A 27,012-nucleotide genomic window follows, 5' to 3' on the forward strand; every position below is an offset into this window, starting at 1 on the left:
AATGGCTAGTACTTCCAGTACTATGTCAACCGGGAGTGGTGAGAGTGGGCATCCCTGTCTTGTTCCTGTTCATGGTTTTAGATTTTGCCCATTGAGCATGATGTTAGCTGTGGGTTTATCATATATAGCTTTTATTATGTTCTATTCCCACTTTGTCGAGAGTTTATATCAAGAAAGGGTGTTGGGTTTTGTCAAATGCTTTTTCTGCATCAATTGATATGACTATGTGATTTTTATTTCTCAATTTGTTTATGTGATGTATCACGTTTATTGATTTACGGATATTGTACCATCCTTGCATTCCTGGGATAAATCCTACTTGGTCATGGTGTATGATCTTTCTGATGTACTGCTGGAGCCAATTTGCTAGGATTTTGGCGTCTATGTTCATGAGAGATATTGGCCTAGGCTTCATTGAAGGAGCTTGGAAGTGTTCCTTCCTCTTGAATTTTTTGGAATAGTCTGAGGAGGATAGGTTTTAGTTCTTCCTTGAATTTTTGGTAAAACTCTCCTGTGAAGCCGTCTGGCCCTGGGTTTTTGTTTGCTGGAAGCTTTGATGACTGCTTCAATTTCTTCCATAGTTAATGGCCTACTGAGCTGTTTAGATTCTTCCTGATTGAGTTTTGGAAGGTTATATTTCTTCTAGGAATATGTCCATTTCCTCCAGGTTGTCCAGTTTGTTGGAATAGAGTTGTTCGTAGTATTTTTTTAAAATATATTTTATTGATTTTTTTTTTACAGAGAAGAAGGGAGAGAGATAGTTAGAAACATCGATGAGAGAGAGTCATCGATCAGCTGCCTCTTGCACAAGCCCCACTGGGGATGTGCCCGCAACCAAGGTACATGCCTTTGACCAGAATTGAACCCGGGACCTTTCAGTCCCCAAGCCGACGCTCTATCCATTGAGCCAAACCGGTTTCGGCTGTTCGTAGTATTTTTTTTAACAATCCTTTATATTCCAGTGGGGGTTGTTATTTCACCTCTTTCATTTCTGATTTTTTTTTTATTTGGGTCCTCCTCTCTCTTTGCTTCTTGGTGATCCTTGCTAGAGGTTCATCAATTTTGTTTATCCTGTCAAAGAACCAGCTCTTGGTTTTGTTGATCTTTTGTATTGTTTCTTTGGACTTTATGTCTTTTATCTCCTCTCTGATCTTTATTATTTCTTTCTGCTTACACTGGGCTATTCTTGTTGCTCTTTTTCTAACTCTCTGAGATATAGGATTAAGTAATTTATTATTGTTTCTTGTTTTTTGCAGTAGGCTTGTAGAGCTATGAACTTCCTTCTCAAGACTGCTTTCTCTGTGTCCCAAAGATTTTGGATTGTTGTGTTTTCATTGTCATTTGTTGACATGATATTTTTTATTTCTTTCTTGATCTCTGCAGTAACCCAGTCATTGTTTAATAGCATGACCTAGCCGGTTTGGCTCAGTGGATAGAGCATCGGCATGTGGACTAGGTTCGATTCCAGTCAAGGGTACATGCCTGGGGTTGCCCACTCAATCCCCAGTAGGAGTGTGCAGGAGGCAAGCGATCAATGATTCTCTCATTATTGATGTTTCTATCTCTCTCTTCCTCTCCATTCCTCTCTAAAATCAATAAAAATAAAGTAAAAAGTTAAACATGTAATCATGACAAATCACAAATTTTCTAATCATGGCAAACTTCAAATAAAAGAACACTAACTGCTGTATTTTTTATAAAGTTGGTTTATATAATATTTAAATGTATCACTCATTACCTGGTAAATAGCAAGTAAATGAAATGTATCATTAAAAGTCAAGCTATTTACAATAAACTCTCTAGAATTATAAGGTAAATACTTAACTCCCTCAAAAGTTGATTAATCTCTCAAAAATTATTATATTTGAAAACAATGGGTGGATGGGGCCTTCCTCTGCACAGCAATTGATCGTGGAGCCCCGTCTGGGTAGCCTGGGTCTCTCTTTGAGGAAATTTATATTTTTATATTACATTTTACTAATTTTCTTTCATCTCTGACACTTCTATTATAGAGAAAAGGCAAATAGCAATATTAAAGTATTTCCCCTAATTAATTTCCTTTCAATGTGCAAATTAGTGCACTGCGCCACTAGTTATTAATAATCTTAAAAACAAAACAAAACTTGAAGAATCTGAACTATTGTTTACCTTTTTTAGCAACTTCCATTTCTTCTTCTGTCCACCGAGAGGTTTCTACAGGCTCTGTAGAAACTAAAATAGAGAAAAACCCAATAAGGTAGAGAAAAATTAACCCAAATCCTTCACTGACAGATTATATGGCCCAGACCACATAATTTTTAACCTATTTATCTGACATTTGGTGAAAGAATCTAAAGAAATAGGATGACATCAGCCTCTTCCCCTACCAAACTAACGGGGGAAAGGCAACACCTCTGTGATCTTTCTTAATGTTTTTTAAAGTTCCGTCCATATCTGCATGTTTGATTATAATTAATTTATTTTTAAGAAGTCCCACTTTGCCCAGTGCCTTCCCAATCATTAGAGCTCCATCCTTCCCTAATGAAGAATCAGAGGAAGAAACAGCATTCCATTTGCTGGTCCAGGCACAGTCCTCTCCCTTTCTCTGAGTCCCCATCTCTTCCTCTCTCAGAGGCTCTTATATTCATCCTCCGTGCCTGACATCTAGTAAACACGGATGAATCACGAACTGAACACTTTCTCTTTTACTTTAGAAATAAAATTGAGATTATTAGGCCTAAAATGAGTGCCTGCTATATTCCCCTTCTCAATAGTATGTATTACCATCCACCCAGTCACTCCAATTAGTAACAGGATCGTCAGACTAGTCATTTTTGAATCCTTCCTCCCATTTACCACTCACATCCAATGATGTGTGTCAGTTCTAATAACCTGAATCCACCTCTCCCTGCCCAGGCTGCTGCATGCATAATGCTGCCCTTCTAGCTGGTCCCTCTTCCTCCAGGCCTTCTTCTCTCTAATCTGAACTCCGCAATGTCACTAGAGATATCTGAACAACAATCTCATCAAAGCACTCTTCTATTTAAAAACTTTGTAAGCAATGCAGCATATAATTCAAATATGACCCTTTATGATCTGCCTCTGCCCCCATCCTCTTGTCTATTATTTCCCTCACATTATTCTTGCCATTCCTAGAACTTGTATTTTCTTTCATATTTAATCTTACAGTAAAGTTAGAGTATCAATGGTAGTATTAGACATTAACATAATCCTTTACAAACTAATGAGACAATACTTAGTAACAAAGACAAATGCTTTTAACTGGACTCAATATTCAGAATTCATTTCTATAGAAAATAATTTAACAAAGAAAATGTATGAATTTTTAAAAATCACAGTGCTATGTTATCTTAAAAGGAGGCAGAAGATAACAAAAGGGAATGGGTCAGGAAATTGTGCCTCAGGGCACAATTCTAACATTTGATAGTCATCAGAGTAAAATTAAAGATGACTTAGAAACTAAAAAATATTCATATGTGCCATGTTAAAATATCAGAAAACAAAGTAGCATGTACATTAGGATTATAAGTAAGTAAAAAGAAAGCCAGACTTGCAAAGTATTTCTAGACTTGCATATTCCTCCTTAGTTTGGTGGGAGAAGAGGCTGATGCCATCCTATTTCTTTGGGAAACAGAATGCCAAACAAAAGTGTGGCCTGATAACTCATCCACCCACTCACTGGGCTCTGGTGGCGGCGGCAGAGGCGGAGGGGGCTCCTCGGTGGCGGCTGCAGCCGCAGCACTGGCAGCAGCGGCTTCGTTTGTCATGGACCTGGTGATCCGGCCCTTTCGGCGGCCCTGACTGTTGGCAGTCTTTCGTCCCCGAGGTATGGCCTGTTCTCTCTCCTCAGTTTCTTCTGCTATACCTTCTGTTTTGTCCTTTTCCTTAGTATTTTCTCTGAAAACAAAAGTGGATGAAAAGTTTGTGTGATTTAAGATATACATATGTCAAAGAAGGCAGCTTTGAAAAATATTTAAATAGAAACTGAATGAAACTAACCAATTCCTTCATTACTAAAACAAAATTCATAAAAAAAATTGTCATGCCCCAATTTTGAGGAGTTTTGACTGATTCAAATTAAGATATTTCACAAAGACTTATTTTATTTGTTTAATGGACTTAATATGTAAACACATTTCAAATCACCTAACTTAGATACCAGAACACTCTCTCTGAGAAAGGAATGAAGCACAGAAACAACCCAGTGCACCTGCAATGCAGAGGCAGGGGACATGGAAAGGTAGGAGTCCTGGATTTCTGGGTTTTGCTGCAACACAAGTTTTCTCCTTTGTGAAACCAAGAAGCTGAAACGGACACTCTTCATGCCAGATGCTCTTTCGGTAATAACAGTCTACAATATTGTTTTATTAACCACCTCCAGGACAGATATGTACAAACAGGGCAGTGTGGCCCAGTAGTTAGGAAAATGGCCTCTGGACCCAGGCTGCCTGGGTTCATAAAGAGCTCTATGTGACTGACGACTAGCCCTGTGATGACCTTGGACAAACAACCTTACTCTGTGGAGCTGTTTTTCTCATCTGTAAAATGAGGATAATAATAATAGTATATTTCATAGGGCTGTTGTGAGAATTACAGAAATTAGTTTCTGTAAAATGCTTAGAACAGTGTCTGGAACATAGTAAACTTAGTAGGTGTTTGCTACCATAAAAGATAAACTTCCACCCCAACCGGTTTGGCTCAGTTGATAAAGCATTGGACCATGCACTGAAGGTCTCAGGTTCGATTCTGGTCAAGGGCATGTACCTTGGTTGCGGGCACATCCCCAGAAGGGGGTGTGCAGGAGGCAGCTGATCGATGTTTCTCTCTCATTGATGGTTCTAACTATCTTCCTCCCTTCCTCTCTGTAAACAATCAATAAAATATATATATTTTTAAAAAGCTAAACTTCCTTCAGGCTATAACATGTTTATCATAGTCTCAGGCACTTAGAAAAAACACAATAAGTGGTCATTACTATAACAATAGTACTATATGTAATACAACATTTACACCTAAAATTGGTGACTATTGTTCTATAATATATAAACAATGTTTTAACAACGCTGACCTCTGGGGAGACACAATCAACCCAGGCGCTAAGCGCTAAGCCCCCACACCACCGACACAATATGTACACAAGGAACTAAGTCTCTGAGTGGCAGAATCACAGACTGATTTTATTTCTATTGTACTCCCTTTTTCTAATTTTCTATAATGAGCAAGAATTACTTTTATAACCTCAAAAACAACCACAAACAAACCAAGAACTCTATTTTATATGAGAGATAAGATAAAGCTGAAATTTAGGTATTATACAAATGAAGTACAAAAAAAGATCATGAGGTATCTTTGAAATCAAAGATTAAATTTGATATAATTCAATGATAAGTATATATTATTATAGCCTAGTCCTTCTTAAGTAATACATACTATGTCTGGCAAATAAACCCCGTAAGCCAAAAGTTATATTTACTGAAATACTCCACTCCTTATTTATGTCAAGTAACTATTCAGTGATTAAAAGCACACATCACATTGATTTTTTTATCTTGTTTTATACCTTCAAAAGATTCAATTTCATTATTTAAAAATAAGTATAACATTTAACTAATTATTTAATTCTAAATATTTAACTTACTTAGAATCCTCCTTTTCATCTTTTTCTTCTTCATCTTTTTTTTCCTCTTCTTTTTTTTCTGTTTTTTCTGCTTTATCTTCCTCTTTTTCTTCTACTTTTTCTTCTTGTGATGGTCGGGCAATTTGCTGCTAGAATAAACCATCATTTATAAAATTCAAAGGTAAAAGAACTAGCTCCTCAAATTCTGATAATGAGTTTTAATAATTATCTATGCAAAAAAAAATAAATGATCGATTTAGTAATCTTTTACAATGTAATTAGGAATAATGTATTTTCTAAAAAAGTCTAATGCTCTTTAATATATTCTACATATATTGTTTAAAAGGTCAAATAGACAAACACACACACACACACACACACACACACACACACAGTGTTTGAATCCATTAAAGAATCAAAAATGTTAAGATTTCACTAGAAATCTAAAGTTGGTTTTCTCTTTTTGTAACTACTATATCTAATCTGTCAATTAAGCATTTCAACTTTAACTTAAAATTTAATAACCTATCAAAACCCATCCCCCTATTATTTGATGTTTACTACATTCTCAATATTGTCATCATTATAGACTAGAGGCCCAGCACGCATGAAATCGTGCACGGTCAGGGTACCGAGGCCTAGCCTGACCTCCGTCTCATGGCCTCTGCTGCCCTGCGAAGCTACTTGAAACTCCACGCCCCGGGAATGCTCCGCCACGCTCACCGCCCCCCTCTCGACTGCACCCCGAGGCTCCCCCAGCGCCCTGGCTGCTCTGTGACACTCGCCCCGCCCCGCCACTGCTCTGCAAGGCTCCCCCGCCCCGCGCCTGCTTCATGAGACTCACTGCCGCCTGGGTGACTGCTCTGCTAAGCTCACGGCACCCCGTGAAGCAGCCCACCACCGCTGCTCAACAGTCCCCAGTCCGGTCCCATCCCCGGGTGCCCCTCACGTCGAGCAGCTGGGGGGGAGGGGCTGGCGAAGAGGGCGGGACCAAGAAGTGCTACATGCACTTCATGGTGACCGGTGGCCAGTTCCGCTGTGACACTGTGACACCTCCTAGCTCTTTATTTATATTAGGATAATAGTACATGAAACATCTTTATGCTTTTACTCTTTGGGGGGACATTCACTTAATGGAATTAGTAAAAAGCTATGGTAATTTAGCAAGACTGAAGTAATTTGGAAAAATAAAAAGGATATAATAAAGTGAAAAGCAGCACAAATATTTCTAAGCTCAAATTACAAATATGTGTGTGTGTGTGTGTGTGTGTGTGTGTGTGTGCGTGTGCGTGTGCGTGTGTGTATATATATATATATATATGTATATATATATATATATATGGCTAACGTGCTAAGTGTCCGTCCGAACTGTCACTATGATGTGCACTACCAGGGGGGAGACGCACAATGCAGGAGCTGCCATGAGGCACCAGGTCAAGGTGGGTGCGAGCAGGGGCCCAACCGCCCTGCAGATTGCCCTACAGATGGCAACCAGGGGCAGTGGCGGCTGGGAATGGAGCCAGGCGTAAGGCCCAGCCCAACTGATCACCCTACAGGCAGGATGGTAGAGCAGGTGAGGGGGTAGCCACAGAGGGTGCCAGACAGGCTGCAGGACTACAAGGATGGGGTGTGAGCAGGTGCTGCAAGCCTGGGGCATGAGTTGGCGCCCAATCTCCACAGGCCACCCTGAGAGACCCCACCCATGCACAGATTCATTCACTGGGCCTCTAGTAATCTCATAAAGGATGGAAGAGGCAGGATAATAAAAAGCTAGAAAAAATAAGTCCAGAGGCATGAAGGCATAGAATAGACTGACAAATCTCGGAGGGGTGGGGATGGGACATAGGAAGAAATAAACCAAAGAACTTACATGTATATATGTATAACCCATGGGCACAGATAATAGAGTGGTGAAGCCCTGGGTTGGGGTAGAGGCTGAGTGGAGAGGGGTAAAGGGAGAGAAAATGGGGAACATATGTACTACTTCCAACAATAAAATATATATATACTAGAGGTCTGGTGCACAAAATTCACGCCCTCCCTCAGCCGGGCCTGCACCCTCTCGCCGTCCGAAGCCCTCGGGGGATGTCCGACAGATGCTACAGTGGAGGTGGGAGAGGCTCCCACCACTGCCGCTGTGCTCACTGGCTATGAGCCTGGCTTTTGGCTGAGCAGTGCTCTCCCTGTGGGAGCACACTGATCCCCAGAGGGCAGCTCCGCATTGAGCATCTGCTCCCTGGTGGTCAGTGCATGTCACTTCAACCAGTCATTCCACTGTTGTGCCAAAACCTGCTCTCTAGCATCCCCAGAGGGGTTCCAGATTGGAGAGGGAGCAGACCAGGCTGAGGGACCCCATCAATGCACAATTGGGCCAGGAAGGGACATGGGAGATTGGCCAGCTAAGGAAAAGCCACAGGGAGGGCTCCAGGGCATATCCGGCCCGTCTTCCTCAATCCTAATCAGCCAGACCCGAGCATGAAGTTAACCTACCAGTCAGAGCGTCTGTCCCTGGTTATCAATGAACATCATAGCTACTGGCCGACTGTCTGCCCCCTGGTGGTCAGTGCAGATCATAGTGAGTGGTTGAGAGGCCTTAGCATATCATTAACATATTATGTTTTGATTGGTTGAACAGCTGACTGGACACTTAGCATATCAGGCTTTTTTTATGTGGGATGTTACCCATACAATTAAATTACTACTGGGCATATCATTTATAATTCTAGATCTCAAATAATAGTATTTAAGGGTAGGCTTTTGGTTTCCAATTTTTAATACGTATTCATGGTTTCAACTAAAATTTATAATAAACCACTCATTCTTATCATGGGATGCTAATAAGTTGAACTGTAAAACTGGATTGGGCAGTATCTAACAGCATTTTGAGAGAAGAGTCTAAACTTTTGCCAATAATGATCCCTGAACACAATTTTTAACAAAAATATGATTACCTGTTTAATTTATGATTCTGAGATTAAAAACTCACTTTCAGAATCCTACATAATAAAAGGCTAATATGCAAATACTGACTGGTGGAACGACTGGTCACTATGATGCACACTGGCCACCAGGGGCAGACGCTCAATACAGGAGCTGCCCCCGGTAATCAGTGCGCTCCACAGGGGGAGCGCTGCTCCAGGAGCCGGGCTCATGGCCGAGAGTGCAGCAGCAGTGACAGGAGCCTCTCCTGCCTCCGGGCAGGACTAAGGATGTCTGACTGCTGGGTTAGGCCTGCTCCCCAGAAGTCGGACATCCCCTGAGGGCAACCAGACTTGGAGAGGGCGCAGGCCAGGTAGAGGGACCCCCTCTCTGAATGCACAAATTTGGTGCACTGGGCCTCTCATAAATAATAAGCAAGGCACTTTATGGCAATAATAGGTTGATAATCTATTTTCAACCAGAAAGCAGGTTTTAGCCTGACAGTGGAATGACTGGTTGCTGTGACATTCCAAGCTCACAAACTTGGAATCTTTAGGTCATTAGTTTACTATGTGTAAGAAGGGGAGGGAAGGGAGAAGCAGGCAAAAACTGAAAGAATAGAGTGAGCTTCAGTGGAGCTCCATAGAATCTTGAAATACTAAATGTGCCCTAATCACTGTGGTATTATATAAGGTAATGTCTAGTGATTCCAACTTGATTGGATAATAAACCAGTAAAGAGATTTTTCAAGTCAGCTGGATCTCTATGATATATCCACCAGAGTAAAATAAAGAAGGTAAAATCAAGACACATGAATTTAAAAATTTTTAACTTATAACTAGATATTTTTAAAAGTGTTTTCTATATAGTACATTCTATTCTTTCTAAATCAGATCTTTTTCCCAAACTCCAAGTTTATATAGCTAAATGTGTACATTAGATCTCCATTTGGATGTCTAACAGGTATTTAAAATTTAGCATGTCTTCAAATCTGCTCCTCCTAAAATACCTGTTCCTCCTTTAGCCATGCCTTTCACAGTAAATGGCACACTCCATAAACCCAAACTTGAATTATCTTTGATAACTGTTTTTCTCACATTCCCCCACAATCAAACAATCAGCAAAATTCTTAGGCCTTATTTTTAAATATATCCTAAGTAATAAAAGGGTAATAAACAAATTGACCTTAACGTTGAACAAATGGTCGCAAAGATGCACACTGACCACTAGGGGGCAAGCATTCAACACAGGAGCTGCCCCCGATTATCAGTACACTCCCACAGGGGGAGCTCGGCTCAGTCACAAGCCGAGCTGAGGGATGCAAGCACAGCACTGGTGGTGGGAGCCTCTCTCTCCTCCTCAGCAGTCGGACATCCCCCAAGGGCTCCCAGGCTGCCAGAGGGATATCTGACCGCCAGCTTCGGCCCAGTTCCCTGGTGAGCGGGCCTAAGCCACAAGTGGACATCCACAGAGGGGTCCCAGACTGCAAACCAGGCTGAGGGACACCCCTGAGTGCCCGAATTTTTGTGCACCAGGCCTCTAGTGCATGAGTGGGTGCGCGCGCATGCGTGTGTGTGTGTGTGTGTGTGTGTATAATATATATGTGTGTGTGTGTGTGTGTATAATATATATGTGTGTGTGTGTATGTATGTATAATATGTGTGTGTGTGTGTGTGTGTGTGTATAATATATATATATCCAGAAACTAAACAGTTCTCTTCACCACTCAACTATAGCCAAGTTTAAGCCACTGGGATTATAACTGTTCTCCCCACTCTTTTCTTGCCTCACAAATCTAACCTCAATAGAGCAGTCAGAATAGTCTGTCACAACTAAAATCTGTTATTATACTTCTGCTTAAAGGTCCAATGGATTCTCCTCTTCTTTGGTATCAGCTCTAATGTCATTCAGTTCTCTTTATAGTTTTGTTAATTCTCACCTGAGAATATTTTATCCATTTATTTTTATTTTTATTTTTATTTATTTATTTTTTATAGAGAGGAAGGGAGAGAGATAGAGAGCCAAAAACATCGATGAGAGAGAAACATCGACCAGCTGCCTCCTACACACCCCCTACTGGGGATGTGCCTGCAACCAATGTACATGCCCTTGACCGGAATCGAACCTGGGACCTTTCAGTCCACAGACCAATGCTCTACCACTGAGCCAAACCGGTTTCGGCTATTTTTATTTTTAGAGAGAGGGGAAGGGGAGAGACAAAGAGAGAAACACCCCTGTGACAGTGACACACCGATTGATTGCCTCCCACACAAGTCCTGATCAGGCTAGAGATCAAACCTACAAACCAGGGGGGGGGGGGTTATACTTTGCCCTTGATCAGAAATCGAACCAGTGATCTTTCAGGCCATGGGCTAAACCACTAATCACTGAACCAAACGGCTAGGGCTCATTTTGTTCTATATTAAACTAATACCACCTAATTTCTGAAAAGCTGTCTATCTATTTTGACACAAATAAAATGAAGTACACAAGTAATTAAGAAACAGAGATAAGATTCTTTTAGCTGAGATGGTGGTATAAGTCCATTATTTAACCCCCTCCTTCCACAAATTTCCAGTGAAACAACCAAAAACCTACAGAACTAGAAGGAAAATCTTCAAGGTAACCTACAAGTGATTGTGAGCGGGACTAGAATGTTGGAAGGCTGACTAAACCCAAACTGAACCTACTTAGGGGCAAGCATCCTAAGGGTTGGGTCAAGATGATGATACATATGGAAAATCTCAGTTCTGCAAATGCACTCGGTGATATGCTAAGGGTGCTATCACATAGAACAAGAATGTGCAGAGGGAAACACTAATATGGCTAAGACCTACAAAGGCAAGTGAGCCACAGAGAGTGAAGTGGTACCCCAATAACTTTAGAAGACAAATGTTTCTGAGTTAACAGAGACACTCCTGTCACTAGAGCTTTCCCCTTTATCACAAGCAAGACACTGCTAATCCAGCATTGATAAGGAATATTAAACATCAATTTATCCCTTTACATTACCTGGGATTGAAAAAAAGTACACAGTAACATATAAAATTTCTAAATATAAAATTAGTGTTATAAATACTAGTTTGTAGTTAGAAATAAAGCTATTTTAAAAAATTTGTAGCTGAAACTAGTTGAAAATGTAGATGGGCTCAAGCACTTCTTGCAAAAGGACCTTGGTTCCACTTTGCCGGTAGGAAGCAGGGGGAAAGCCCTGACTCCTTTGGTGGGACAGTTTCCTATCTCACTACCAACATTCAATTTGCTGCCATTCAATTTATAAGTCTTTACAAGCATCTATCTCTTTGTTTCCACACTCTCAGTCCCATTGATGTACAAGCATACTCTTTCCTCCCTTCTTAACCCCATCAGCCCTGCCACCCATTTCTGTTTTATTTTATGAGCAAATCTTACAAACAAAACTACACTTATACTATTGCCACTTCCACACCTTCTATATTCCCTTCAGTTCACTATAATCTTATTTCTGACTCCCTCACCAATTCACTGAAAATATACATCAAGGTCATCTCAGCTGACTCAACCTCTAGCAGCACATCACACAGTTAACTTAGGAAACATTCCCAATACTTTTTTGACCAAGAAATAAGTTTTGAAGAATATGTAATTACATCTTATGAGGTAGTGTTCTATTATATAAGAAAAAGTGACCCAGAAAACACAAAATTATGACTATAAATAATGAAAAAACTGTGTCAACCTGTTTCTGGTGACCAAAGAGACCAAGAGAAGAAAGAGTAGCTGTGCACAGAAACCATAAGAAATTTAGGAATGCTAGTGAGCAATCAGCAGCTGTCCAAGTTCATGCAGACAATTCAATGTGTGACTTGTATCTAGGGGTGGAGGATAACAGGTGATTGCATTCTCCCAATAGTCCCACTGGTAAAGCACACATGAGCTGTGACAGGTGTGGGTATTTTTGAAGAAGTAACTGTGAAAACATATACATTGTATTAAAAACTATCTTTTTAGGTAAAGTACTTTCTTTGAGGCATTTATTTATTTTAAGATTTTTTTTTTCTTCCCCCAATTGATTTTTTAAGACAGAGGAAGAGTGAGGAGAGAAACATCAGTCAACTGCCTCCTAAATGCCCTCTACCAGCGGGATAGGGGCACATGGGAATCGAACCGGCAATCTTTCATGCACAAGATAAAACCCAACCAACTGAGGCACATCAGCCAGGGCTCAAATGCTTTTTAAGATTTAAACTATCTAAACTCCAAAAATGAAATTAAATCCACTACTCTGGTTACCATGCTATATTTCTCTCTCTTACCTATCTGTCTCTTCCTCAAACAATGGATTGGTAAAGATGATATAGTAAGTAAGGTGTTAAGGGTCTCAAATTTAATTATATACATTATTTCTGTTAACACTGATGCATAATTTAGGTGACAAGGAAGTATAAAACTTTTCTCATTAATGAATAAGTCTCTCATACTAGAAACTTAAATACATTCAAAATGAAAAATACAACACTTAAAAATATATAGTTTAACTTCAAAACATGTTCATAATATCCTAATTCAATAGGAACGCCAATCCCCAATGTACAGATTATTAAGTACAAAGCTCCTATTATAACAATTTCATCTTCCTGTTTACACCAACCCTGAAACATCTTCCATACAGTATTGATACACACCTGGTTTCTTCCTCTACGTTTTCCATAATTCCTTCTAACTAAGGCTTTATAGTTTTCATTTTTCTTGGTTAAGTAGTAATATAAAACACAATCAGGAACACTCTGTAAGTAAAAAAGAAATATTTTTGAGGATCCAATTAAATAATTTTTTTTTTTTAAATCAAGTAACACTTTCTAGGAGAATCTCTGGTTTTCTCAAAGTATAAATTGAGGTGAAACACACATGACATAGTTGGGCTCTAAAAATGTACATATTATGTATATTACTTTAATAGGCAATCCAAATTACATTAAAAAAAAAACAACAAAAAAAACTAGGAACTACCAGAAACATTCAACAACTTTCTTATTAATCAGGAACTAAATTCCTATTCTTATTGCATATTTGCAAACATTCAAATTGTTTCTTTAAATATTTTTCCACAAAACAATATATTCAACCCACTGTAAAAAAAAATCAGGAAAAATTAGGACCATGATATTTTAATTAGAAATTTAATGAGGTTAAAAAAAATTGTAATCTATGTGTTTTTAGAAAAACACATCAGGTTATTTTCATTAGCCATGTTCTGTGATTTGTAAGCATATAATTATAAATATCACTATATTAGTCACATGAAAATCTTTTCTGTAGCAAATCCTTTGCAAAAATCAGATGCCATTCACTATTTTTTGGGTATTAGAGCATAAAATTTCAAAGTAGCGACCATCAAAAACCTATAAACATTTTCAATGCCAATCATTGCTCACCTTTCTTTCCAAGTAGGATGCAATTAGTCCAAAGTTTTTTGGATGCTGGATAAACCTGAGTAAAAAAAACACACAACACACACACACACAAATATTTTAACAACTCAAAAGCAGGGGAGGGAGGTGCAAACCTCGAGAATAGAAATATGTACCAACAAAATCCCAGTGGTTCCTAGCTGCCAAGCTGAGGAACAACTGGAATCTTAAAGAGCACAAGTTCCTGTGTGCCATCCACCAGGAAATGACTGGAGTGGTCTATGACAGAGCACAGAAATCTGTACTTTTAAAAAGCAGCCCAGATGATTCAGATACCACCCATGTTTGGGTACCTCTCTTAACCTGACTACATAACCCCAGTTCTTATCTGTTACCTATATATCCACCTATAAACTTATGGGAAGATCACCTCAAATATATTCTCTACTTTGCAGCATCAATTCAAATGCCAAAAGGGGGGGCTAAGTGTTTTTTTTTACTAACTATAATATGTAAGCTTCTAGTAGATAATAATTTAAATTTAAATTACTTGTCCTTAAAGATCTCCTTCTCATGGTCAGTCCAAACATTCATAAACTGCCTGTCTTTATAAACCTTCATGGGGTCCTCCATAAGCCCATTCATGTTAATGAACTTGACCCGTCTTTGTTCTGCATCAAACATCATAGGTGGAATCACAGAGAGCTGCCGCATTTGTTTCTCATTATTCTGGGGGAGGAAAAAAAAAAGCAGTTTACATAAAATAAAATGTAAAGAGAGTCACAGACTGTCTTTATACTAAAACAAAAACAAAAACCCACACTGTAGTTCAATATGTAGTTCAATCACAATAATACACCATAACATCTCACATGTAGTAATTACTCAAATATCCAACAAGTAACAATTCAATGAATGATAGAGTATACATATCCTATATAATAAAAGAATAATATGCAAATTAACACCACTCCATTATGCCCACCAGCCAATCAGAGTTGAGTATGCAAATTAACCCCAACCAAGATGGCTGCAACCACAGAGAGCAGGAGGGAGGCTTGGGTTTCCCTGGCAATGAAGGAAGCCAAGCTTTCCTCACACCCTGGCTGGCCAAGGCCTCCACTCAAGGGTGCAAAGTTTCAATTATAGAAGGTAAAAAATTCCAACAGAAATGGCAACAGCCACGGAGCTGGAAGAGCAGGAGGCTAGGGTTGGCCTAGGCAATGGAGGAAGCCAAGCTTTTACAGCCCTGGATGGCTCAGGCCTTCACTCCAGGCTACAAAGTTTCAATTGTAGAAGACAAATAAATTCCAGATACCAGGGCCTCTGCTTGGGTCACCAGGGGGGCGTGGCTGGCCTGCAAACAACCACAGGACCCTCGCCCAGGCCGCCCCACGCCACACACCCCATGCCCCATGCCCCAAGAGAACCCCCACCCTGATCCAGGACACCAGCAAACCAGCTGGCCCCCCACCCATGCACCAGGCCTCTATCCTACCTAATAAAATAATATGTAGATTGACCATCACTCCAACATACAAGATGGCTGCCACCATGTGGTCAAAGATCCTGCCCTCATGTGGACACAAGATGGCCAGCAGGGGAAGGCAGATGGGAGGGACCAGGCCTGCAAGGGAGGGCAGTTGGGGGTGATCAAGCCTGCAGGGGAGGGCAGTTAGGGGTGACCAGGCCAGCAGAGGAGTGAGGTTGGGGGCAAAGAGGCTGGCAGGGGAGCAGTTAGACATCAATCAGGCTAGCAGGGGAGTGATTAGGGGTGATCATACTGGCATGCAGAAGTGGTTAGGGGCAATCAGGGAGGCAGGCAGGTGAGCAGCTGGAAGCCAGCAGTCCTGGATTGTGAGAGGGGTCCCAGATTGGAGAGGGTGCAGGCTGGGCTGAGAGACAACCCCCACCTCTGTGCATGAATTTCGTGCACCAGGCCTCTAGTATAATAAAAGCCTAATTGCTAAGTGTCTGACCATTCATTGGACCATTCGACCAGTCACTATGATGCACACTGACCATCAGGAGGCAGATGCTCGACCAGTAGGTTAGCTTGCTGCTGGGGCCTGGCCAATTGAAACAGACCAGACATGCACTGGAGTCCTCCTGTGGTCTCTCCCTGGCCCCAATTGTGAACCAGTGGGGTCCCTTGGCCTGGCCTGCCCCCTTTCACAATCCGGAACCCATCAGGAGTTGTCAGAGAGCTGGTTTCAGCCCGGACCTGCAGGCCAAGCAAAGGGCCCTACCAGTGCATGAATCTGTGCACCAGGCCTCTAATATTTGTTATAATCTATTACTACAAGTTGATAAAAGGTTTTAAGTTATTTTCAGGGGTGAAATTGATTAACAGAGTCATACATGTTTCAAGTGTACATTGCTATGATACATCATCTGTATATTGCATAGTGTATCCACCACGCAAAGTCAAATCATCTTCCGTCACCATATATGTCGCACCTTTATCCCCCACCACCCCCTTCCTTCTGTAACCATTAGACTGTCGTCCATGTCTTTGAATTTCAGTTTTTCCCACGAGTGAAATCATATGGTTCTTAGCTTTTCTGACTTATTCACTTAGCATAATATTCCCAAGATCCATCCATGTTGTCACAAATGGCAATATTTTGTCTTTTCTTATGGCTGACTAGTATTCTATAGCATATATGTACTACATCTTCTTATCCAGTCCTCCATGGAAGGACACTTTGGTTGTCTTTATGCCTTGGCCACTGTGAATAATGCTGCAATGAACATAGAGGTCCATAGAGCTTTATGAATAATTGTTTTTTAGTTTTTTTGTGTTTTTAAATATATTTTATTGATTTTTTTAGTGAGAAAGGGGGAGAGATAGTCAGAAACATCAATGACGGAGAAACGTCGATCAGCTGCCTCCTACACACCCCCTTCTGGGGATGTGCCCGCAACCAAGGTACATGCCCTTGACCAGAATCGAACCTGGGACCTTTCAGTCCCCAGACTGACGCTCTATCTATTGGTTTTTGAGTTTTACAGGTAGGTATCCAGGAGAAGGATTGCTGAATTACATGTTAACTCTACTCTTAATTTTTTGAGGAACCGCCACACTGTTTTTCCCAACACTTAATACCTGTCTTATTGATAATAAAATTCTAACAGGTATGAGGTGGTATTGTCGTTTTGATTTATATTTCCCTAATAGCTATTGAAATTGAACATCTCTTCATATATCTGTTGGCCTTTTGTATGTCTTCTCAGGAGAGGTATCTGTTCAGGCCCACTGACTATTTTTTAATTAGATTGATTGTTGGTGTTGAATTTTATAAGTTCTTTGTAGATTTTGGATTTTAACCCCTTATCTCCCATTCAGTTGGTTGCCTTTTTGTTTGTTGGCAGGTTCTTTTGCTGTGCAAAAGCTTTTTAGTTCGATATAGTCCCATTAGTTTATTTTTTCCTTTACTTCCTTTACCTTCAGAATTAAATTCATAAAATATTCTCTATGACCAAGATCCATAAGATTAGCACCTATGTTTTCTTCTATGCCATTTGTTGTTTCGGGTCTTATATTTAGATCTTTGACCCATTTTGAATTAGTTTTTTAGATGGAGAAAAACTGTAATCTAGTTTTATTCTTCTGCATGTAGCTTTCGAATTTTCCCAGCACCATTTATTGAAGAGGCTTTCTTTTCTCCATTGTGTTTTTTGGCTCCTTTGTCAAAAATTATTTGTCCATATATACATGTGATTTTATTTCTGGGCTCTCAATTCTGTTCCACTGGTCTGTGTGTCTGTTTTTCTGCAAACACCATTCTATTTTGGTTATCGTAGCTCTATAGTATAATATAATTTGAAGTCAGATAGTGTGATACCTCCAGCTTAGTTCTTTTTTCTCCAAACTATTTTGGTTATTCGGGATCTTTGGGATTCCATACAAATCTGATAATATTTTTGCTTTTTTAATTTATTTTTAAAATGACTAGGGTTTTGATGGGGATTGCATTAAATCTGTATATTGTTTAAGTAATATGGCCATCTTAGCTATGTTGAATCTTCCATTCCAATAGTAGTGCATACCATAACGTCTAACATATAGTAATTATTTATATATCTAATAAATATCCATTCAGCGAATTAAAGAGTCAGAAAGCATACATATTATTTGTTTTATAATCCACAATTTAAAAAGAGTTCTTTACTTAAAAGCTGGCATTTCAAATGAAATTTTTAGATATAGAGGATAAAAAGTTATGTCAAGTTCATTGATATAATAATGACCTTATGAGGCATATTAATTCTATTTAGTCACATTTTTTAAAGTCTTAACACCACTTTAGACAACAAACCGTGGCATCATTTTAGAGAACAATGAACAGAAAATTAAAACAGGTACCAAATTTTAGGATCACTGATTTTAAAGTAACTAAACTCACTTAGGAATTAAATGCTTCTTGCTAATCTTACATAATCTTTCCATTAAAATTTTAAGACTATTATCCTTAGCAATTTAACTGAAACTCTTCATGTCTATAAAATTTCTTTTCCCAAGGTTTAACTTTAGTTTATAAGGACAAAATGCCAAGAAAAAACTTTTACCAAAGTTATAAGTATTAATCTCAGTAAAAGGCTAGGTCTTCCCCTAAACTTTTCCCTTAGGGAAGATATTACCTTACAAGTCCTTAGAAAGTCTGTAACTTTATGAGGTACTCTCAATCAGTTTGAACACCAAAGTACTGTTTGCAGCAGACATTAGTTTGAAATCACCTCAACTGATTAGTTATAGAGGCTTATATGGTTTCAGGCAAAAAGCAAGCTAAGAAATTTAACATTGGTTTAGTCATCATTCTAGGAATTATGACCACAAATCTTGAAATATACAGCAACATAATAATTGTCTTTGATCATTACTTAAGGGACTACCAAATTCAAATAATCAAGACTTCTCAAATTTAGAGATGAGGTTTTAAAAAGCCATGTTATAAAATCAAAACTAGCAAAACTCATTAAGTAGATGATTTTGAAACAAGCCTCAGACATAGTCTGAACATAGCTACAAAGACTCGGTGTTCTTGACTGAAATGTATTCTTATTCAGCAATGATTTAATAATGTCACATCCTATCTCTCTTTTAGGCTAGAGAGCACTCTTTGGAAACCACAAGTGAATATACAAACATCTGCAAAATAATGCTCTTTTGCTATTTTATGAGATGGCACTACCAGCTCAGTTCTCTAACCTACAAACCATGATGTCACTTTCTCACCCCCACACTTAATCCATTAAATCTTGTCCTGTCCATTCTACCTTCTATAATCTCTCCTTTCAGCTCCCTCCTATTATCTACCGCTATTATTCTGGCTCAGGTCCTTATTTTTATAATAGTCTCCTCATCTCTTTCCCCACCTCCAGGCGGCCAAAGCCGTATTTGTAAAACACTGATATGATCATGTGACTGCCTTCTTTAAAATTTCTAATGATTGATCACAGTCTTTGGACTATTCCCTCACTTGTGTACAAATAAACCTTTATTTTTTTATTCTGTCCACTTTTTTCTTCCATGCTTCCATGAGTTGATCGTAACGTTGGCAGATTTTTTGTTCCTATTAAATACCTGTAGCAAATTAAAAATTAATGAGGCTAAAATTCCTGAATAATGAATTAAATTAGATCAGTTTATTTTCTTACCTCCTGCTCAGAGAGCCCGTCAATAATCTCAGAAATCTCATGTTCACTTCTAGCAATAGTGGCTGAAAGACCAGCTCCCCTCTGCCCAACTCTAAGTATGAAAGAGAAATTACAAATATATTTAAAAGCCTTTTATAAAGAAGATATATAAATTAAATTACTTTTGAATAGATTACTAATCTGAATAAGACTTTTTTAATCAACTAGAAGTCAGAGAAGAAACCTAAATTAATTTGCTTGAGTCATCTATAAAACTAGTAATAATTTAAATGCCAAGATTAAGGTTTAAAGGTTGCATGTCAAAGTTCAAATGACAGAACTATTTATTTATGGGAAACTTCTGGAAAACCAGTTATTGGTGACATTTCCATTTCAAATACCAGTTTTTTGCATGCCTTCCAGAGACTAGAATAGCAGGCTTAGAAAAATACATCAAACATTTTTTTTAAAGAGGGAAGAAAAACACAACCATCATCCCTCATAAAAAAAACTTAATCATAATTAAAAGAGCTTACATGACCGTTACATGACATAATAAAGAGCAGAACACTAATGTTTTTGCCTTTGCAAAATACTTGTTCTCTAAAAGTAAAAACAAATCAGAAAATATTTTACCAATATCAAAGAATTTTATAATTAGCAACCAATTTAATACTGTTTGACTATGTTGGTAGGGACGAGATACTCAGGTCTATTCTTATTAATTATCATTTCCAAAGAAATGGGTATTTTCAAGAATTGAATAATTAATTTAAAAATATTCACTTAAGTCCAGCCAATGCAGCTCAATGGCTGAGTGTCGATCAGGAGGTCATGGTTCAATTCCCAGTCAGAGTATATGCCTGGGTTTCGAACTCAATCCCCAGTGGAGAGCAGTAGGAGGCAGCCAATCAATGATTTTTCTCTCATCATTGATGTTTCTAACCTTCTTCCCTTTCCCTTCCTTTCTCTGAAATCAATAAAAACATATTTCTTTAAAAAATTAACAAATTTAGATTCAACATCATTATTAAATATTAAAAATATTAAATTCACCAAGACATATTAAAAACAAAAGTTCTTTATACTCTTTCTTAATGATTAATCTGATAACAATAAATACTGTGGAAGATCAAAAGTGAGATTCCAAGAAAACAGCATAGCCATTAAACACCAAACTACTTACCGTTGAAATCTTTCTTGCTGTTCTCTTTGTTTTCGAATTTCTGGAAACTGCTTTTCATAGTACTCCCTTGTTTTGCTTTCTTTAGCTTTTCTCCGAGGATTATTTTCTATTCTGTCCACTTTTTTCTCCCATGCTTCCATGAGTTGATCATAACGTTGGCAGATTTTTTGTTCCTATTAAATACCCATAACAAATTAAAAATTAAACAAAATTCTGTGATTCTATTAAACCTAATACTTTAAAGTACATGTTAGTTCTTAAGGTAAAGTCAGAAGTACATTTGGCCTATAATTCAACTGTGAATAAAAAGCTGTCCTCGCCAAAACCTGTTTGGCTCAGTGGATAGAGCCTGTGGACTGAAAGGTCCTGGGTTCGATTCAATCAAGAGCATGTACCTTAGTTGCAGGCACATCCCCAGTAGGGGGTGTGCAAGAGGCGGCTGATCGATGATTCTCTCTCATCGATGTTTCTAGCTCTCTGTCCCTTTCTCTTCCTCTCTGTAAAAAATCAATTAAAAAAAAAGAAAAAGCGCTGTCCTTGATCTAAAAGAGGAGAGAGTATGGGAGCTGCATTGCATATGAAAAATCTGACATACAGAGCATATTTTGGTGGGATGTTTTTTAAGTTAATCATTCCTCTACTATTGGGTATTTTTGCTTACTTTCATATTTTTGTTATTATAAGTTAATAGAGGGCCAGTGCACAAAATTCATGCACTCGGGGAGGGTGTGTGTGTTCCTCCTCAGCCCAGCCTGCGCCCTCTTGCAGTCCGGGAGTCCTCAGGGGATGTCTGACTGACAGCTTAGGCCTGTTCCCTGCACTGGGAGCGGGCCTAAGCTGGCTGTTGGACATCCTTAGCACTAATGAGGAGGTGGGAGAGGCTCCCACCATCGCCACTACACCCGCCAGTCATGAGCCCAGCTTCTGGCTGAGAAGTGCTCCCCCTATCGGAGCGCACTGATCACCAGGGGACAGTTCCTACATTGAGTGTTTGCCCTTTGGTGGTCAGTGCCACCATAGCAACTAGTCATTTCACCATTCGGTTGATTTGCATATTAGCCTTTTATTACATAGGATACTATGTAATAAACATTTTTGACAGTCTAGAAAAGATAGATATTGGTTGTAATTTATGATTACAAAAACTTAGCAAATGACATGAAATCAAGAATACTTTTACAAAAATGAGTAATGTATAATCTACTTTTATAAGTATCAAAAACACAAAAAGAAGAACCCTCCTGCACAGAACTATGTATGTGTCTGATGACACACAAATAAAAAAAGTGTGGAACGACTTGTGAAAAACTGTTAACATTAGTCATCTCAAAAAGTGACATCAGAGAAGAGAAAATTATCTTCCTCATACTCCATATCCCACGCCAACAACTTCCTAACCATTTTTTCCCACTCCTACATGTCTGTTTTACTCCATCTGTACCACCACCTCCTCAGTTCAGGCTGACATCAATCCTCATCTAGATTAAAGAACTCCTAATGTCTACCACGCATTCTCTTATACAATCAAATTTGTTATTCAATTATAATTTATATCCACTATTATTTTGTTATTAGTTTCAGGTGTACAGCATAGTGGTTAGACAATCATATACTTTTTTTTTTTTTAATACATCTTTGTTGTTCAGATTATTACAAATGTGATCCTCTTCCCCCCCTCAATTGCTCCCCTTCACCAGGTTCCCACCCTACCCTCTGTCCTTTCCCCATCCCCCATTGTCCTCATCCATAGGTGCACAGTTTTTGTTCAGTCTCTTCCCGCACCCCCACTCCCCTTTACCCTGAGAATCGTCAGTCCACTCCCCTTCCATACCTCTGATTCTATTATATTCACCAGTTAATATTGTTCATCAGATTTTTAAATTCCCTTGGTTTTTAGATTCACTTGTTGATAGCTACGTATTTGTTGATCATAATTTTTATCTTTATCTTCTTCCTCTTCCTAAATAACCTCCTTCAGCAATTCATATAATTCTGGTTTGGTGGTGATGAACTCTTTTAGCTTTTTTTTATTTGTGAAGCTCTTTATCTGCCCTTTGATTCTGAGTGATAGCTTTGCTGGGTAGATTATTTTTGGCTGTAGGTTCTTGTTATTCATCACCTTGAATATTTCTTGCCATTCCCGTCTGGCCTGCATGGTTTCTGCTGAGAAATCAGCTGACAATCTTATGGGTGCTCCTTTATAGGTCACTACCTGCTTTTCTCTTGCTGCTTTTAATATTCTCTCTTTGTCTTTTGCTCTTGGAATTTTAATTATGATATGTCTTGGTGTAGTCCTCCTTGGATTCCTTTTGTTTGGGGTTCTGCGGGCTTCCTGGACTTGTAAGTTTATTTCTTTCCCCAGGTGGGGGAAGTTTTCTGTCACTATTTCTTCTAGTACTCTTTCGGTATCTTGCTCTCTCTCTTCTGGAATCCCCATAATTCTGATGTTGGTTTGCTTGAAATTGTCCCAGAGGTTTCTTACACTATCTTCAACTTTCTGGATTCTCTTATCTTCTCCCTTCTGCAGAGGAGTGTCCTCTGGCTCTTTGTGTTCTAAATCTTTGTCTTGATTCTTGCGATCTTCCAGTCTGTTTTTAGAACTTTGTATAATATTTTTTATTTCAGACAATGTTTTCTTCATTTCTTGTTGATCCCTTATTATTTCTAGTTGCTCCCTTTTCATATCCTCATAGGTCTCATTTATTTTATCAGCCTTTTTTAGGATATTGTTGAATAACCTTATAACTGTAGTTTTGAACTCAATGTCCAATCTTTTCTTTTCCTCCATCTCCTTCCTTTGTGTCCTTCTTCTTGTCTGCATTTTAGTTGTTTCCCTGATTTGATGGAATAGCTTTGTGTGCTATGTGTTCTGGTAGAGCCCAGAAGCACAGCATTCCCAGTTACCTGCAGTGGACAGTCTTGGTGTAGCCCTTTGTGGGCTGTGTGTGCAGTCTTGTTGTTAAGCCTTGCTTATTGTTGGTATCACTGGGAAGCGTTGATCTCCAAGCCAATAGACAATCATATACTTTTCAAAGTGGTCCCTCCCTCTGGTATTTCAGGTACCCACATGGCACATTCTTAATAGTATAGCAAGATGCAAATTCTTAAAATCCAAATCTAAACACTTCACTCCCTCAGTTCAAACACTAAAAAGATACTCTCAGGATCTAATCCAAAGAGTGACCTTCTGGTGTAGGGATTGCCCTGGTTTTCCCCAGCAGCCTCATTTCTCACCACTCCCAGCTCAGTCTAAGCCCCAGCCATCTCTAAACCTGGGACATTCCACTCTACCTCCTGGATCTTCATCACACAATCCACTTTCCCTTCCCAAATCTTCATTTAAGCTATTCCCTCTGCTATTCAAGTTACAGGCATACTCGTTCTCCTGTGAAACTTCTCTTCTTGATTCATACCTGCATTAACTGTCCCTCTTACATGCTCACCGTCATCTGTATATGATCACAGTACTGCAATTGCCTGCTGACTTATCTATCCTCAATTATACCTTGGCTAAAACCATATGGCTATCTTGCTCACCACTGTAGAATGGGTATGTGCAGCAAAAGAACATTAAACAAATCAGTGAACACAGAAACTTTATAGCTACTCTACTGATAAGAAGAAAACCTGAGCCTCCGTGTTTGCTTCACTAGATAGCAAATTTAGAAATTACCACAATTACAACAAAATTACTGAATAAAGAAAAAAATACTTTGGCTAATTTCTTATTTAATGCTAGAGGCCCAGTGCACAAATTTGTGTACAGGCAGGGTCCCTCGGCCGGGCCAGCAATAGGCTGATTGTGGCCATCTCACCCTGTCCTGATTGGGGCCGTTCTGAGCTGGTTGGCTGGCCACGGGAGGTCGGCTGTGAGAGCACACTGGCATGAGGGGACAGCTCTTCCATTGAGCATCTGCCCCGTGATGGTCAGTGTGCGTCATAGCGACCAGCCAACTGGTCGTTACGGTCACTTAGGATTGTATATATGCAGATTTCTGTTCTTGGCATACAAACACACATAAAATTCAAGACCAAAGGGCGAGGTTGGCAAATTAGAACATTAGAAGTTACACTCCAAATAAAAGCTGCTAACTCTAGAATGTTGCAATTCATTAACTGTCAGGTCATTAAATATAAGGTACAAAGTTCACTTCCAATGTGGATTAAAGAACAACACTTACTTATTAAACAACTGAATTTAAATGAAACAAAAGTTTATAAAAAATCAGATGTATTATGAAAATACGAATATTGGCATTATATTTTCTGTAATTTAATTTCCATGAAAAGTACACTTAAAAAACTTTTGGACTGCAAGTCATATAATAAATATGAAAAACTAACTCTCTAAAATTTGAAAAAGCTAACTTTTAGCTGACCCAGTTCCTAATGAGAAAACAGTAATATGTTATGAGCAGACTGTAACTTACCCACATTTCTTTGAGGGTTAAGAGAATAAATGGAGATCATCCTGTTTATCATATTTTTTTAACTACTCACCATTTTCTTTAGTTAGCTAGATAAAAATTTTATACATAAACAACCAAGAATATTAATTTACTAATAACATTAAACATGAATTATGATATCAAAAGGTTGTTAGAAGTTAATTTATAGTTAAGTTACATCTATTTTTACTTTCTAAGTAAACAACCTTCTTTCAAATACAATCAAGAACCATCTCATTAATAATGGGAAGCAAATACCTACACGGGCATGAATGGGAAAGCTGTACAAATTTCAGTTAACAAGGATAGGGCCTCACCCTTTGTTTTCTTGCATGATTTCTTCTTTTAAAAAATAAAATGAGTTTTTTCCTCATCACCTGGTTTCTAGAAAAAAAAATATGGTTGTATGACATTAAGAAAATGCATACTTTAATAATGTATTCACTTATTTTTCACAGACACTGAAAAACAAAGATCACTTAAGAACATATGATGTAATAAAAATTAATCTTAATTTTCACCCTGCAAAATAAGACTTTTGCAATAATTAGAGCTGACTAAAATTCCTCCCATTCTACAACAAAATTTTATATAAATAGTTCGTTTTCAATTATATCCAATTATGAGATAAATATTATTTTCAATTTATAATGGCACAGTTCTTAAGAACCTTGGCGATATAAACATCTCTGTACTCTCTGATGAAGGGGAGGTAGAAGAGAAGGAAAAGCCTTTAAGTTACCTCCCTACCTCAGGATTGGTGCTCACCTCCCTTATATGAGAATGTATAACAACACAGAGAGGTGATTTCTGCTTTAAATAGAAGATTTTCTTCAGTCACAGAAATGACAAGACCCACTCTAAGTAGTATTGGAGGGCAATGTGACAAGACAGGAAAACTTCTCTTATACCTTAACATAATTTCACTTTTTAAGTTTGAAACATTGTGACCTTCAAAAACAATGACATGCAGGTTCAAATATAAATATTTATACCCCACCTACTTCCAGAAAGGATTTCAAGCTGATTATTCAAATATAAATACAAGGCCAAGGCAAGGAGAAGTAATTTTTTGGATTATCTGCCACTCAGGACTAACAGTGACACTGGCTCCACTCAAATAAGCATGGACAGTCAGGAGCTGGCTATATGGGAAAGTAGCCAAGAGGTTAAAAGAATTATTAAAATGTACATTTGCTATTTCATACAAAGCAAATGGCAATAATGAAAGAATAGCTACTCAATGATCATAATGGGTGCATGCAGCTGAGTAAATGATATTTCACAAGGAATTTCAGACGTACAGTAGAAGCAACACCATCTATTCAGTTTGCTCTAATTGTAATTACGTGCTACTCAAAAGCAAATAACAATAAGTATAATTAAAAATGCTTCCTAAGAATTTAAAGAAGTCAGTCAGTCAGTAACCAGCTCAGCACAGTGTAGATAACATGAAATACGTCAGACAGAGCTGCTCTCCAGCTAATATTGGGAGGAAAGACAGAACACAGACATTAACTGAAGCTTTGTGGGGGGGAAAATAATTAAAAATAGCCAACTATATTTTATTCAATATTCTTTTTAAAAATGTTAAAATAGCTAAGCAAATTCAAAACAAGGCATATTTTATATGACTTCTGCCTAACCTAAGGGTGTCAAGACTGCAGTAGCATCTCACAGAAAATTTCTAAGACTTTAATTATGAACCACTTTCTTAACAAAAGTTAAAATTATTCACTTTCAGTATTTTTCATGCATACCATGCAAATTATATCTGCCACCAGTTCTGCAAAGTAGTCAAGTATTGCACAT

General features: G+C 38.5%; 1 protein-coding gene across 14 annotated transcripts in view; it reads right to left on the bottom strand.

Annotated features, from left to right (window-relative positions):
• NCOR1 (nuclear receptor corepressor 1) overlaps positions 1 to 27,012 on the bottom strand; it is a 193,861-nt gene that overhangs the window by 83,862 nt on the left and 82,987 nt on the right. For 10 of the 14 annotated variants that reach the window (XM_036412582.2, XM_036412585.2, XM_036412587.2 and 7 more), the window contains 9 exons: positions 25,518 to 25,584; positions 20,753 to 20,925; positions 19,588 to 19,678; positions 14,477 to 14,655; positions 13,951 to 14,005; positions 13,201 to 13,302; positions 5,639 to 5,766; positions 3,680 to 3,897; positions 2,149 to 2,211 (listed from right to left, as the gene is read on the bottom strand). In XM_036412582.2, the coding sequence (XP_036268475.1) occupies positions 2,149 to 2,211; positions 3,680 to 3,897; positions 5,639 to 5,766; positions 13,201 to 13,302; positions 13,951 to 14,005; positions 14,477 to 14,655; positions 19,588 to 19,678; positions 20,753 to 20,925; positions 25,518 to 25,584 (1,076 nt within the window). The remainder of the gene's footprint in view (positions 1 to 2,148; positions 2,212 to 3,679; positions 3,898 to 5,638; positions 5,767 to 13,200; positions 13,303 to 13,950; positions 14,006 to 14,476; positions 14,656 to 19,587; positions 19,679 to 20,752; positions 20,926 to 25,517; positions 25,585 to 27,012) is intronic. The other 4 variants (XM_036412594.2, XM_036412586.2, XM_036412584.2 and 1 more) reach the window with 2 other exon arrangements.

The sequence above is a fragment of the Pipistrellus kuhlii genome, unplaced genomic scaffold (assembly GCF_014108245.1).
Source record: "Pipistrellus kuhlii isolate mPipKuh1 unplaced genomic scaffold, mPipKuh1.p scaffold_m20_p_45, whole genome shotgun sequence".
Taxonomy (NCBI): Eukaryota; Metazoa; Chordata; class Mammalia; order Chiroptera; family Vespertilionidae; genus Pipistrellus; species Pipistrellus kuhlii.